Source organism: Sphaeramia orbicularis, chromosome 5 (genome assembly GCF_902148855.1).
Source record: "Sphaeramia orbicularis chromosome 5, fSphaOr1.1, whole genome shotgun sequence".
Taxonomy (NCBI): domain Eukaryota; kingdom Metazoa; phylum Chordata; class Actinopteri; order Kurtiformes; family Apogonidae; genus Sphaeramia; species Sphaeramia orbicularis.
In genome coordinates, this window is record NC_043961.1 from 55,672,790 (window position 1) to 55,687,050 (window position 14,261).

At 36.2% G+C, this 14,261-nt stretch overlaps 1 protein-coding gene across 3 annotated transcripts in view; it reads right to left on the reverse strand.

The window, feature by feature from the left end:
* lactbl1b (lactamase, beta-like 1b) overlaps nucleotides 1-14,261 on the reverse strand; it is a 74,201-nt gene that overhangs the window by 19,670 nt on the left and 40,270 nt on the right. For all 3 annotated transcript variants that reach the window (XM_030134444.1, XM_030134443.1, XM_030134445.1), the window contains 2 exons: nucleotides 11,192-11,349; nucleotides 1,031-1,278 (listed from right to left, as the gene is read on the reverse strand). In XM_030134444.1, coding sequence (XP_029990304.1) covers nucleotides 1,031-1,278; nucleotides 11,192-11,349 — 406 coding nt within the window. The remainder of the gene's footprint in view (nucleotides 1-1,030; nucleotides 1,279-11,191; nucleotides 11,350-14,261) is intronic.

Here is a 14,261-nt window from a genome sequence, read left to right on the forward strand (position 1 = left end):
TAATTCAGAAAAACAGAGCCAATTTTTTTTTTTAAAGTTATTTTATACTGTTTTATGAAAAAAAAAAAAAATTCGGCTCTGATTTTCGGCCAGTAGTGCCTGATCCAGGCAGGAGCTCCTTCTACCTGTGCTGCTGAAAACCCATCTGGATCAGGCACTACTGGCCCATCAACTGAGGAAATCAGACCCGAATTTTTATTTTTTCATACAACAGTATCACATAAGTTAAAGAAAAATAAATAAAAAATTGGCTCTGTTTTTCCGAATTAACAAGATACTGTTTTCTGAAAAAACTTAAATTTGGCTCTGTTTATATCTCATTGATTCAGAAAAACAGAGCTGAATTTAAATTTTTTCAGAAAACACTATCTCATTAATTTGGAAAAACAGAGCCAAATTTTTTTACTTCCGCCAGGAGGTATTGTGATCGCTTTGTGTGTTTGCGTGAGTGCGTGTATGCATACGTGCGTGTTTTGTTTGTTTGTTAGCAAGATAACTCAAAAAGTTATGGACGGATTTTCATGAAATTTTCAGGAAATGTTGATACTGGCACAAGGAAGACATGATTAAATTTTGGTGGTGATTGGGGGTGGGGTGGGGGGCCATGGGGGCCCACTGATCTGCCTTGGCGGAGGTCTGCGCTCTCCAAGTGCTTTTCTTGTTTTACTTCTTTTTTCTCGTAATTATAAGATAATTATCTCGTTAATTTAGAAAAACAGAGCCGAATTTATTTTTTCGTGTGAATGCAATGTGCTTCCGTACTAGTGCTAATATGATGACAATAAAGTTTCTGTCTGTCTGTCTGTCTGTCTGTCTGTCTGTCTGTCTATCTATCTATCTATCTATCTATCTATCTATCTATCTATCTATCTATCTATCTATCTATCTATCTATCTATCTATCTATCTGTTGAATGCAGTTTTCATTATGTGGATGGTATTCACAGGTGTCTCTGTGGTCGGATGTGGAGCTTTGTGGCCGTCAGCGACAGTTTACACTAAGTTTTTCAGACAGACATGTATGTATGTACCTGAGAGCTGGCTGGCCATCCTTCGCAGAGTGACTGAAGTGGAGCGGATCTGCACCTCCCCGCTGTCCAGAAATATGAGGCCGTCTGTCACATATTTCAGCTCGGAGTCTCTTGTCCTTCCCAGAGGGTTTTTGATGGTGAAGTTCTCCACATATTTCTCCAGAGGGTCATCTAAGGACGCTATTTTCCCTTCTTCCCACAGCTTGTACAGCATCAGAGTCGGAAAGATTTTAGATAGGCTGGCAATCCTGACAGAGAGATAAAAGAGCAATGTATTTGTTTTTTTTAATCTGATAGAAAATGTATTTTCTTATGTTGGCACAGTCTATGTGTTTACTGCAAACTCCAGCTCTGCGTTTGTTTTATCTCTGAGTTTTTTATTTTATTTTTTGTATTTTTTTGGCTGCCTTTCTGTGACTCTTGCTGAAACATTACTTGTTTCTGCATCATTATCACATTTATTTACAATTAAACAGATGCAAAAATGTGTAAATCCTCTTTAATTCCATCATTTATTCACCTCATTTGTGTAGAAGTAGTACCAAATCCTTATTTTGACGTTTTTTCTGTATCACTAAGGCACATCTATCTTGACTGTAAAGGACATTCACATCATTAGGACACAGCAGGTGGGAGAGTTTTGCTGAAGTTGGTGGGATTATTATCACTACCCCTCTCTTCTAAAAGTGTCTAGATGTCAGAGAAGTTGAAGACATGCAGACAAAAGTTCACAAAGTTACCTATAACTCAAGCAACAATAGTCATGAATCATTCTGGATCTAAATCTAAATGAAGCTTGGCCTGTGGTCTGTTTGTAAAATCTTTAAAGAGCAGGTCTGAGCTGCTGGGTTAAAGAAATCAGTCCCTTACTCCACATAGTCCCTCAGGTCACATAAATATTTATGACGCAGCTTTTTTAAATTCCTGTCTCTGAAAATATTTCAGTAATGGTTTTTGGTAGATCAGTAGTTTTTCGATGCTGTGTCTGAGCTGGAGGTGTGTGAGGGTTAAAATATGTGTTAGTGGAACACTTGCTTGTGGAAAAATGAGTTGCGGTATTAAAATTCCACCTGAAAAGCAGCGTATAGTTGCAGCTTGGAGGTATGCTGTTATTCTTTTATCTAAATGGAGGAACTGTGAAAATGGTAACACACTAATAGACAATGGAGGGAGAAAAAATACAGACTGAAGTCAATGCTCAGTGGGAACGCAGTAAACCCTGTGATTCAGATAATTATGCCAGAAAATCAATGAATACATATGAAAGCAACTCAGGAAGTTGGAGTGTATTCTGGCTGTTTTTGAATACTTTTGATTCTGCCTTTATAGTTCTCATTTAAAAACCTGTTTACCTTGCCTTTTTTTGGTGTCTTTTCTTCAGCACAACCTCACCTGTGTGACTTTATAGTTATTTTTTTTCATTTGATATGCTGTATTAACGCACTGAAGCTAAAATCAGACAAAAAAACATGAAACCCGAGTAGGAAAAAGTTAGATTCTGTACTGTTTTTCACCAAAAACATGTTGAAGGAACCATTCTTAGAACTTCATTCATTTCATTCATTCATTTTCTGAACCCACTTCATCCTCATTAGGGTCACGGGGGTCACTGGAGCCTGTCCCAGCTACTTGTGGGCAAAGGCGGGATACACCCTGGACATGTCACCAGTTCATCGCAGAGCTGACCATTCTTATCACTTGAAGCATGATATAAATATAAACAGAATGAATATCAATTGAAACATAAAAAAAAAAATTACAAATTTAGCAAACAACAGCGTTATATTCAACTATTTACATGTAAATAGTTGCAGTAAATGCACTTAATGCTGCTAAAAGATGCAATAGAATGTGATTGTGTCTGTGTGTTTTTATTTCTTAATCTATTTATTATGTGAGTGTGGTTTTGTGTCTGTGTTTTTTTTTTTTTTTTTTATGTCAGATGAATGTTCCTTTTAGGATCGCACTTTTTAACCCTTTCATGCATGAATTATGTGAACCTTTAGTCAAATTTTTTTCTTGAGTGTTTTTATTCCTCCTGAAAAAAATAATGCGATTGAGGTTTTTTTTTTTTCATGGAGTTACAAAAATGTCCACTCAGCTACACCGTGCATTTAAATTTTGAAGCAAAAAAACATGTATTTAAAACTCAATATCAGAAAGGTATATTAAAACAATGACATGAAAACATTTTTAAAGCTGCTAATCGGATGTTTTCTCACGTTTAACGTATTTTAATACTAGCTATTACTGACTTTACGGAGATAATATACAAAAAAACCCTTTTTGTTTAAAAAAACAAACAAAAAAACAAACAACAACAAAAAAAATATTAATTACAGTCTAAAAATTACCATTTGATTTACACTAAACATGTTACTGCAGATCAGGTTTCTCGGTAACAGCAAAGTTACAGAAATGGTATGAATCCCAGTGTATGGGATGATGCATTAGTGTCCGCTGTGTTGGCTGATATGGAACTAAAACAACAAAATCCATGAATATACAAGAAGCTTTGAATAACTGTTCACTGTAGTGTCCACTATGCATGAAAGGGTTCATTTCGTTGTACAATGCACAATGACAATAAAGATATATTCTATTCTAAATACAGGCAATTTTTAGGAAAACTATATACAGCTATTTATAAAACATATCTGCTGTTACAATATGATGCCACAAATATGTTAAATGAACCCATTTTCCAACTCAGAAAACTATATCCAACTATTTATAAAAACAATCAGGTGTCATAAGATGCTACACATCTGATTGGTTGACTTATTCACTTTTCCACCTAAGGCAGTGACATGTTTCTTTGTTTTTTCCCTTAGAAGTCTGTTTTATAACAACAACAACAACAACAACAACAACAACAACAACAACAATAATAATAATAATAATAATAATAATAATAATAATAATAATACATTTTATTTATAGGTGCCTTTCATGGCACTCAAGGACATCGTACAGTAAAACAGGAGAGTATAAAACAAGCAATAAAACAGACTAAAAAGCAAAAGGCAGGTTAAAAATTGCACAGTGGTATTGTGTTCACAAAGAGAAAACAGTCCTAAACAGATGGGTTCTGAGTTTGGATTTGAAGAGAGGGAGTGAAGTGGTATTTCTGAGCTCCGGTGGCAAGGAGTTCCAGAGTTTGAGAGGGTGCTCGCTGCAGAACCACCTTGGTTTCAGTGACGCCCATTGAACCAGGTTCAATCTCACCCCCGGTTCAGTCCATACGTTCAGTCACATCCATTGATCGACTACCAGAGAGCCATCATGCTCAGAGCAGCAGTAGATTTGATAATCCAGAGGCTGTGTTGGTGAATGTACTAACTCAACCTTACTCTAACTGAAGTGTGTTTTTCTTTTAAAAACAAACAAAAAAAAATTGATTGCGCTCTGCAAACTGCGAAGGCCGTAGCACTTGATTCACGTCATTTTCATATTTGTCAAACAGTTCAACACCTGTGCCTCATGAATGGAATCTTGGAGGAGAACACTCAGAATATGATGATGAGGAACAGTTATGCCACAAGATACAAGGTTACAAAATGACTTCACTTATCATTTCTCTTTCACAAAGTAATAGTGTCAAAGATGGTGACAAAGTATGTGTCCTGCTCCACTTGAGAATGTGAAATTAAGCACATAATACTCGAGGAGGGACGCGATCACTAAACCCCTACTTCATACATTAGTACAGTGTTTTCCAACCAGCACATAAGTGTGCCGTGAGAAGTCATCAGGTGTGCCGTGGAAAATTATCCAGTTTCACCTGATTGGTGTAAGTGAGCAGAATGATTATAGATACATACGACTGCACGCACCAATGATCCACTCTACAACAACAGTCTGCTGTTTCCATTCACAAAATAAAAGTGAAAGTGAACTGGCGGTGCGTTCTGTTGATAAAGCCCCCCTCATTAGTGATGCACAGATTAGCAGGTTACCCACGAACCCCAGGTATTGGGTTGGGGTCAAGGATATAATAGTTTTGGACTTTTTCATTATAGTTTAGTTACCTCTGCCAGGAGGTATTGTGATCACTTTGCTTTGTGTTTGTTTGTTTGCATGTTTGTTTGTTTGTTTGTTAGCAACTTTACGGGAAAACTATTCCAACCATCTTTACCAAATTTTACCCACAGATAGGCCTCGGCCCTGGGACCAACCCTTTAAATTTTGGTCCAAGTAGGCCAAAGTTCAAGGTCACAGCAAGGTCACAAAATCTACTATTTTCCTATCTCTCATCATTGAGCAATTTTTGAAAATTCATAAAAAATTCAAAACGACTCTGATTAGCCTCCAATTTGATCCACCTGTAGCTTAGAACAATATCTTGTATCTGGCCCAAAATCATCCACATCCACTGTGGAATGTGGACTCTGTGGACATTTACATTTAACATTGAAAATCCCATTTACAACACATTTTTCATTATAACTCAACAAATATTGATTGGAATCTAATATAATTTGACATACACATGACTGGTACCAAGCTTCAACTTTTTCTGCTGTATGGAACAACCTTGAAACTGTTTAATTTAAAAAGAAATAGTCAATCCACACATGCACGCTGTTCGGGGTGCTTGACGGAGGTTTGCATTTTCTGAGCACTTGTTTTATTTAGTTTTGACTTTTTTTTTTTCTCTAATTCAGTTAGTTTTAATTTGTTTTTAGAGCAGGTTTGCAAGTTTTTATTAGTTTTTGTTTTTTTTCTAAATGCTTAATTTTAGTTTAGTTTTAGTATTAGTTTTAGTTTTTTCATATCTTTTCTCTTCCTTGTATTCACATAAATCCCATACAGGACTCTGCTGCTTTAGTCTCCATGTTTCCAGGTAGAGTGGTGACCAGAAGACGACTCTAAACCAACTGACGGACCGGTAAGTGCTGTATGGCGCCAACAGCTAAAATTGTTGGAGTGAAATAAATTAATTTCATACCAATCCGACATTGACAAAAATGAAAACGAAGGGAATTTTATCCATAATTTTTATACGTTTAGTTAGTTTTATAAGTACACAATGCAGTTTCAGTTAGTTATGTTTTTTTTCTTTTAATTATAGTTTTTTATTTTTTTTTCAGTTAACAAAAATATTTTTTCAATTCTAGTTTTCCTCATTTCGTTAGTTTTCGTTAATGATAATAACCTTGGTTGGGATGGGGGGGGTATATGCCTCCCATACTATTATACAACAGACCTCAATCCGGGGTCTATCTGAGGGGTCGCTGAGATACCCCTCTCATCATTCTTGTTCCCAATGTGCCCCCCCACTCACCCCCTCACTCACCCCCTCGAAAACAGAGAGACACTCAGGGGCCGTTTACATGGCGTAGGATTCAGTCGACTCCGGGAAGATTTCATCGCGGATTAGCCTTCTGTTAACATGGAAACGGTGCCTAGAGTGCCTGAATCCGGAAACTTTTGATACCAGGGCCCAGGGTGGAATGTTATCGATACGCTCCGCATTTCATTGTTTACGCGAATCGGAGTGTTTCGGGGTAAAATATGACGTCACCGCATGCACGCGCAGCCAAGAACCGCCAGTTAACCCACTCCAGGCCAGTTGGTGGCGGTAATGCACCTCCAAGCTGGTTTGCCAGCCTCTATGACACAATAAAGCTGCAGAAAAAGAAGGAACAACCACAACAACAATGGTCGGTTTCAGAACAACATACGTGCTGCTAACTGTGCTCAGTTTGCTGTTGCTTCTCCACCAAAAGTTAGACTTACTGCGTCTACACTCTTACCAGCGGAGATGCATTTCTTATATTCGCCAATGCCTGAGTCAATCCCTAACGTACCATCGAAGAAGGACAGTTAGGAGATCGCCAGCTACTGGTCTGGCATGGCCACTAAAGCGTATTCTGCTGTCCTCGTGGACTCATGTTAACACAGATCGTTATCATAGCGGCTTCGTCTTAACGCGGAATGATTTTATAACGCAAAGGAGAAATCTTTTCGGAATTAGATCCTAGTATTGCCGTGTAAACGTACCCTCAGAGCTGTTGAGGAAGATTTGTGCGTGTTTTTCTTCGATTCCTGCAAGAATATCAGCTTTGTGTTCAACTAAACAGCTCCAGGTTTAGCACTGAGTAAGTAAATGGACACTAGATTTGCATTATATTTCAATAAATATACTTTTTGTGACATTTTTGTTTGATGGTGTGCCTTGTGATTTTTCTAATGTAAAATATGTGCCGTGGCTCAAAAAGGTTGGGAAACACTGTATTAATGCACACTATGCTATCTCACTGAATGATGAATAGAGTGTGCATCTGTTATAACTATTAACACATGACAGTGCAGAGAGCCACAGGTGACTGACGTCCTTTAACACTGAGGATTATATGATTTTGGTAGTGGGTGAAATGCCAATAACCCCATCTGAACAGTTAACAGACCAGGAATCGTACACTCCGCTGTAGATGTACAGACTAGAGCACAGGTGTCAAACATGCGGCCCGGGGGCCAAACCCGGCCCGCCAAAGGGTCCAGTCCGGCCCTTGGGAGGCACACTGTAAAAAGCTGTAATTTAACAGAATTTTCACCGTTTATTTTACAGATTTTTCATGTATTTTTAAAATACAAGAAAATATCAATGAAATGACAAAAATAGACTGATTTTACATGTCAAATGTAAAATAACACGAAAAAACTGTAACTGTGAATAAACAGAAAATTTCCATTTTTTAAAAGACGTTTTTTTCTTTTTTCACAGAAAAACACAGTTAAAATACATTTGCAAATGTATTGTAATTTCACGAATATGTCTTTTCTATTTATGAGATTAAATTGTTAATTTAAAGTTTAATACTGTAAAAAAAAAAAATAATAATAATAATAATAAAATGAGATAAAATTACTGACAATTAACCGTAAAAGAAGTATTTGTTCTGTAAGTTTAACAAGACTTGTTTTTTAATTGACAAATATCTTGTGTAATTACAGGAGGTTTCACAACAAAAATGTTGAATAAATATATTTTTGTGAATGTATAACATGTATAAGCACTGATAAACTGTCCAAATACAGGTTTTATCAGTGGATTGTACAACTTAGTCTCATTGAAAATTATTTATGTACATATATTTATAGGTAATTTTATTGTTTTAATACATGTAAATATTCTTTATAAAACATTACAAAGTAAAAAAAAAAAAAAAGAAGCAACATTTCATGTAAAGGTAGGGCAAAAAACTGTATTTTAATTAAGGAAAATTACCGTATTTTTATGAGATGGTTATTTTTTGTTATTTAAGAGTACTTTTATGTTTTGTTTTGTTTTTAACAGTGTACATATCTCTTTTATTGTGTTGCTTCTGTTTTGGTGTCTTTACTTGCATCTTGTATCCTGCTGTTGTGCCCTTTTGCTTTTCCTGTCAAAGAGCTTTGTAAACTTTGTTTTTAAAGGTGCTATATAAATAAAGCTAGTATTATTATTATTATTATTATTATTATTATTATTATTATTATTATTATTATTAGTGGCTATCAGCGGTGTTACAACTATAACATTTGTCATATTGGCCTCCTTTTAGAGCTGAGGTCCCTCCCAGTGTCATCTACCTCCATCATGTTTCCAAAGCTTCTGTGGATGGAACATGTCTTGAGGTTCAGGGGCATCACAGAGCATGATGAATCTGCATTATTTTTTCAATAATTAATGAAACAAAATGAATATTGCATGATAAGCGCAGTTATTTGTGCCATCTTTTCAGCGGTCTGTGAAGCACTTTGACAAGACGTCACATATGATCCAAACTTCAGTGCGATGAAGAAGCAGCAGTCCATGAATGCAATCCCGATCCAACGCTCCTTGTCCTTTCACTTTGTCCCTCAAGTGCAGCAATGCTAGCAGATGGATAGTGTTCAAGTGTTATTTCTTGCAGGGTTTTCAAGCCATCTTTGACTTACGATGTTACAGATGGAGCCCGGAGAGCAAGAAGAGGGTGATTAAAAAAAAAAAACAGTGCTCCTGTTGAAAGCTCAGTATAGTGACGATGTGTGCTTGTATGGAACGATATTTTAGAGGTATTACATAGATGGAGCCCCGTCCTTTCAGCAAAATGTGTCAGAGCAATTACAGTACATGTGAAAGAGTTCAATCAGGCTTTATGTATATATAATGTTACATCCTAGTTCAATGTGTTCCACAGTGTGCAGAGACCAGGAGCCTGTCATTACTATGAAATGGAGTTTCCATCAGCTGTCGACTGAATGCTGTTATGTGCTGTTATGCTGCAGATGTTTTCTGGTCCGATATCATAGTACGTACATATAGTGGTAGCAATCCTTGAATAATTTATTAAAAAAAAAAAAAAAAAAAAATCATATTAGCTGTTTACTACTCACTGTAATGATCAATTACTGATTCTTACATCTTTAACCCTCAAAGACCTAAACAACAATCTACTGATATAACTTTTCAACCACTAATCCTGTTAATACGTCTAAATAATTCAGATAAAATGCCGTTTCTCAGCTTTTCAGGGGCCTCAGATATGATCCATCTGGACGTTCAGAGACTCCGCAGTGAGCGTGGAAACTCTGTCATTTACTGCAACACTGATGCAACAGCAGAACCCATGTAATTTTATGTTCACTTAATAATATATTTTGCTTATTAATTCACTTTTTCTTAAATTTTCTCATTTTTTAAAATAATGACCTTTGAATTTAGTGAGATTCTAATGAGATTTTAATCACCATGTGCATGATCAGTAAATTAAATACAGGAAAAGAACTGATTTTCACAGACAAATGCAAAATGCTGAGGATAATATGATAATAAATTGTGATAACTCCCTTAAAGAAAAATTCATCTTGAAGTTAGAAGTCAGCATTACATTTTGATATGCAAGAAAAAATAAAGGAAGGTCCGCACAACCTAATAAAGGACCTTCCTTTATTTTTTCATGTTTAACTTTTTGGGATCCTGCACACCTCTAATTTTGGATGTGCATATCGTTTTCCTTTTTTCATTATTTTGATATGCAAGCCTGTTGTTTTGTGGAGTTTTAATTCTAAAATATCTTAAAACAAGAAGTCACATCTAATGTTCTTGAAAAAAATAACAGGGCTTAATTTATTACTGAAAAGTAAGTTAGTATTTTAATGTTAAGTGTAATTTAATATTTCAACACAGCCATGATTTTTTTCCTCCCTAACCTAGCTAATACATTTTATTACCTCCACCAGGAGGTATTGTCATCACTTTGCTTTGTGTGTTTGTTTGTTTGTTTGTTAGCAAGATAACGCAAAAAGTTAAGGATGGATTTTCAGGAAATTTTCAGGAAATGTTAATACTGGCACAAGGAAGAAATTATTAAATTTTGGTGGTGATCAGGGGAGGCAGATCTGTCTTGGTGGAGGTCTGCGCTCTCCGAGTGCTTTTCTTGTTTGCTGAGCAATTATTCACCCCAACCACCTCTTCCCTATTGAAAAAAAAGCAAAAAAAAAAAAAAAAAACTAGTTTTTTTTTAAACAACCAATTACAATTATTTTAATATTGTTAGCACACATGTACAATGGCTGTATTTTATCCTTTGTGTTGAGCTTTACCCAACCTATAGGTGAAAGGTTATGACTCCTTTTATGACTTTTGTCTTAAACACTCTGCCTCTTTCTGCAGATGGTACTTAGATTTTTTAACAGTAATTATTGAGAACTGAGGGGCAAAAGGAGCACTGTCAGGAACTGTAGATGTGCTGCTTTACCTGCAGTAGATTATATTTATATCCAGAGTGTATGTGTTCTTTAAAAAATGTCCATTCTGTATTGGGAAAAGTTTGACCTTCTGGACATTTTGTATATTTGCAGCTGCTGCAACAGAAATGAAGATGGGGAAAACTGATAATGAGCAGTAATGACTGCTGCCATTGATGTGGCAAAGGAAACACAGCTGATGTTAACACTATGACCTTTTAAATAAATCCATCAACTAAGAATGAATCATGAAACAAGTGACATGATGTTAAACTGTCCATTGTGCCAATAGATGGTATGTACAAGAGGTTTGGCTTGATGTTGAGAGGGGGATGGGGGCTGTATCTCAGACATGGGAAGGATGTAAATTTCCAGACACAGCATCAAAAGTTAAAAAAAAAAAAAAAAAAGTCAGTGAAATAGATGCATTAGTGTGGCACTCACCTATAAATTGTGTACTCATTGGGGGGTCCTGAGAGTGGGTCACTGCCGTTCCTCTTTCCAAAGTTTCCAGTCCACAAAACAGTGTCATTTAACACCACAATGGCTGAAAGAGCAGGAAGGCTAATGGGGTTGATACTCTGCCGAAGCAAAACGTCCACCTGGCAAACAAAAGAGGCAGGAAGTCAAGAATAGATGGATTTATGTGCAGACCATTTTAAAGAAAAGCACTACACTGCAAAAAACAAAGTCGTACCAAGTGTATTTTTCTCATTTCTGGTCTAAAAATAAGTTCTTATATCTCACTGAAAAGTTACTCTTCATGTCTTATTTTAAGTGTGATGCGATATTTTGACTAGAAATGAGAAAAATACACTTGGTAAGATTTGGATTTTTGCAGTGTGAGCACTTGTGTAATGCAAACCTGACAAAAAGTGTCAGAGGTGTGCGTGCTTTATGATATTTATCTGTTTTATATCCATGCTTGGTGTCTATTATCAGAAGGTTTCTAGCATTCTGGACACAATTTGGGTGAAAACAAAGAAGTCACTTAATTGGGGTTGACGCAAGTATATTTTTACATGTGGAAAGACACTGAGACAACAGACCACAAGCATTAAGCATTTTACAAAGACACCGGGCCAATAAGATGAAAGGTCAAGTGTTACGTCAGTGGCCAGTTTTACTTTTCACCTATGCGTGCATTATCTCTTTTTACAGCAAGGGTATTGATGCCCACAGGTGATATGATAAAATAAAAACCTTAACATTCTGTTACTTCCTTATCACTGTTCAGTTTATCTCCTCACAAAACAGAACAGGAAATGAAAACAGATTTTAACCCAAAACAAGGTCTACTAAAAAATAAGCAGAAAAAACAGTCACACAAGTACAACCTACAAATAATCTGTGACAAATACGGCTGCATTAGGTAAAGAAAAAAGATTTAAGAACTTTTTCCAGCACTGTATTTATGCCATATTTTACAACCTCTATAATTTATGAACCATTAGCCCCTATGGACCATTGAGAAATAATAATATATTAGAAATAATGGTCATCTATAATTGAACCTTAAAGACCAAGAACTACTTTCATGTGGACCTCAAAAGGATTTTTTTCTCTCAATCTAATCGTTCTTAACCCTGTAAAGCCTGAACCATTAAATCACTGACAGAAAATCCCAGTTCTTTGAAACTGGAGCCTTTATTGGTCCTTCTGAACAACCAAAAAAAAAAGAAAAAATCCATTTCCATGTATGAGTTTCAATTTTGTATCATATTTGATACGTCAGGTCTCAGTGCTCAAATATAATTATTTTGAACAAACAAAAGCATAATTTAGGCAAAGTTCTTCCTCCATCATAACAAGTCGCTTTTCCATTGGACATATGCCCAAAACTTTACCAATATTTACTAAATGTCAAAAAAAACAGAAGTGCATAATGTTGTTTTTTCCATTAAATAACAAATGCGATGATTTGTTTATTTATTATCACGAGATGATACAAGAAGTCATTCCATAAACATGGTGACAAACGTAGATATGGTGTTAATTTACAGATATATTCATTATTATTATTATTATTATTATCATTATTATTATTATTATTATTATTATTATTATTATTATTATTATATATTACCCCTCTATCTCGTACTAAATTAAAAAATGATTGGGGTTCCTGTTGTACGGAGCCCGGGAGGGGACATGCAAAAAATAAAAATTATTGCGTTATAACGCAAAAGTATTGCGTTATAACGCAAAAACTATTGCGTTATAACGCAAAAACTATTGCGATATAACGCAAAAGTATTGCGTTATAACGCAATAGTTTTGCGTTATAACGCAATCATATATGCTCTCTCTTGATTGAGGTCCGTACATAATACATTGTAATCCAGTTCGGGTTCGACCGTGCCAGGTCTGACACGCCCCCCTGTCCTGTGTAGTATGACCATAACTCTTTCATTATTAGTCCGATCGGAAAAATTCCAACGGTTTTTGAATTAAATTCCTATTTGCCCAGCTTCACGTCTGTGTGCAGCTTCATGGATACAGATGGATGTGCGCCAAGTGTGAATGATCTGCGCATGAGAAGGAGGATGTGCGCATTGTATTAAAATCCTTTATACTCCTGAGCCTCAGATGGTCCACCTGGACTGGTTTTCTTATTTTGATCATAAAAAGGTCGGAAAATATGCTTTGAGTCGTTTTGTCAATTTTTGCAGACCACTTCGAACGTTCAATATTGCAATGACTATTTGTTTTAATACTGTAATAACAATTTAAAATGACATAAAACACAAGAACGGAATTATTTTTTTTTTTTTTTTAGTTTTAGCAGAAAAACACTGAAATTAGACATGGATACAACATTTGAAAGTTAAATATGAACTTTAAAAGTATAAAAAGTGTTTAAAACAAGCTGTGTGAGTATTTTCCTTTTATTGTGCAAAAACAGGGTAAAAATCCAAACTCTACAGGTGTGTCCCCCCCCCCACACACACACACACACCACACACCACACACACACACACACACACACACACACACACACACACACACACACACACACACAGGGCATTTGTCCGTTCTGTGGCTGCAGAGTTCCTTCATGTTCGTGGTTCTGCAGAAACAGTTGTGTCAGTTCACAGCTCTGATCCAGGCAGTGCTCCTATGGCACAGTCTGCACATGGAAAATAGTCTGTTGAAACCAAAAGTCCGTCCTCCTGTGGATGTGTTGAATGTCTGTGGTTTTTGGACTGATCATCATCAGGCTCTTCCTCCGTCCTTCATCTGTGTGTGGACTGTCTTCAGTCTCTGCTCTCATCACCAGAGCCTTTGCGCATCACCGTGACTTCTCTCTCTTCATCCTTGAATGTAACTACCGGTGGACACATGGAAAAATAACACACATAGAACAATGTATTAGACAAACAAAACAAGGTCAAATTGTACTATTGAAGAAAAAAAGTCACCGAACATCAGCGTATGCGCTCTTATTTTGGAGAGCGTCATGCGCACTTTTACGCACAGAAAGTCCAACATACTCCAAACTAACACATACTCT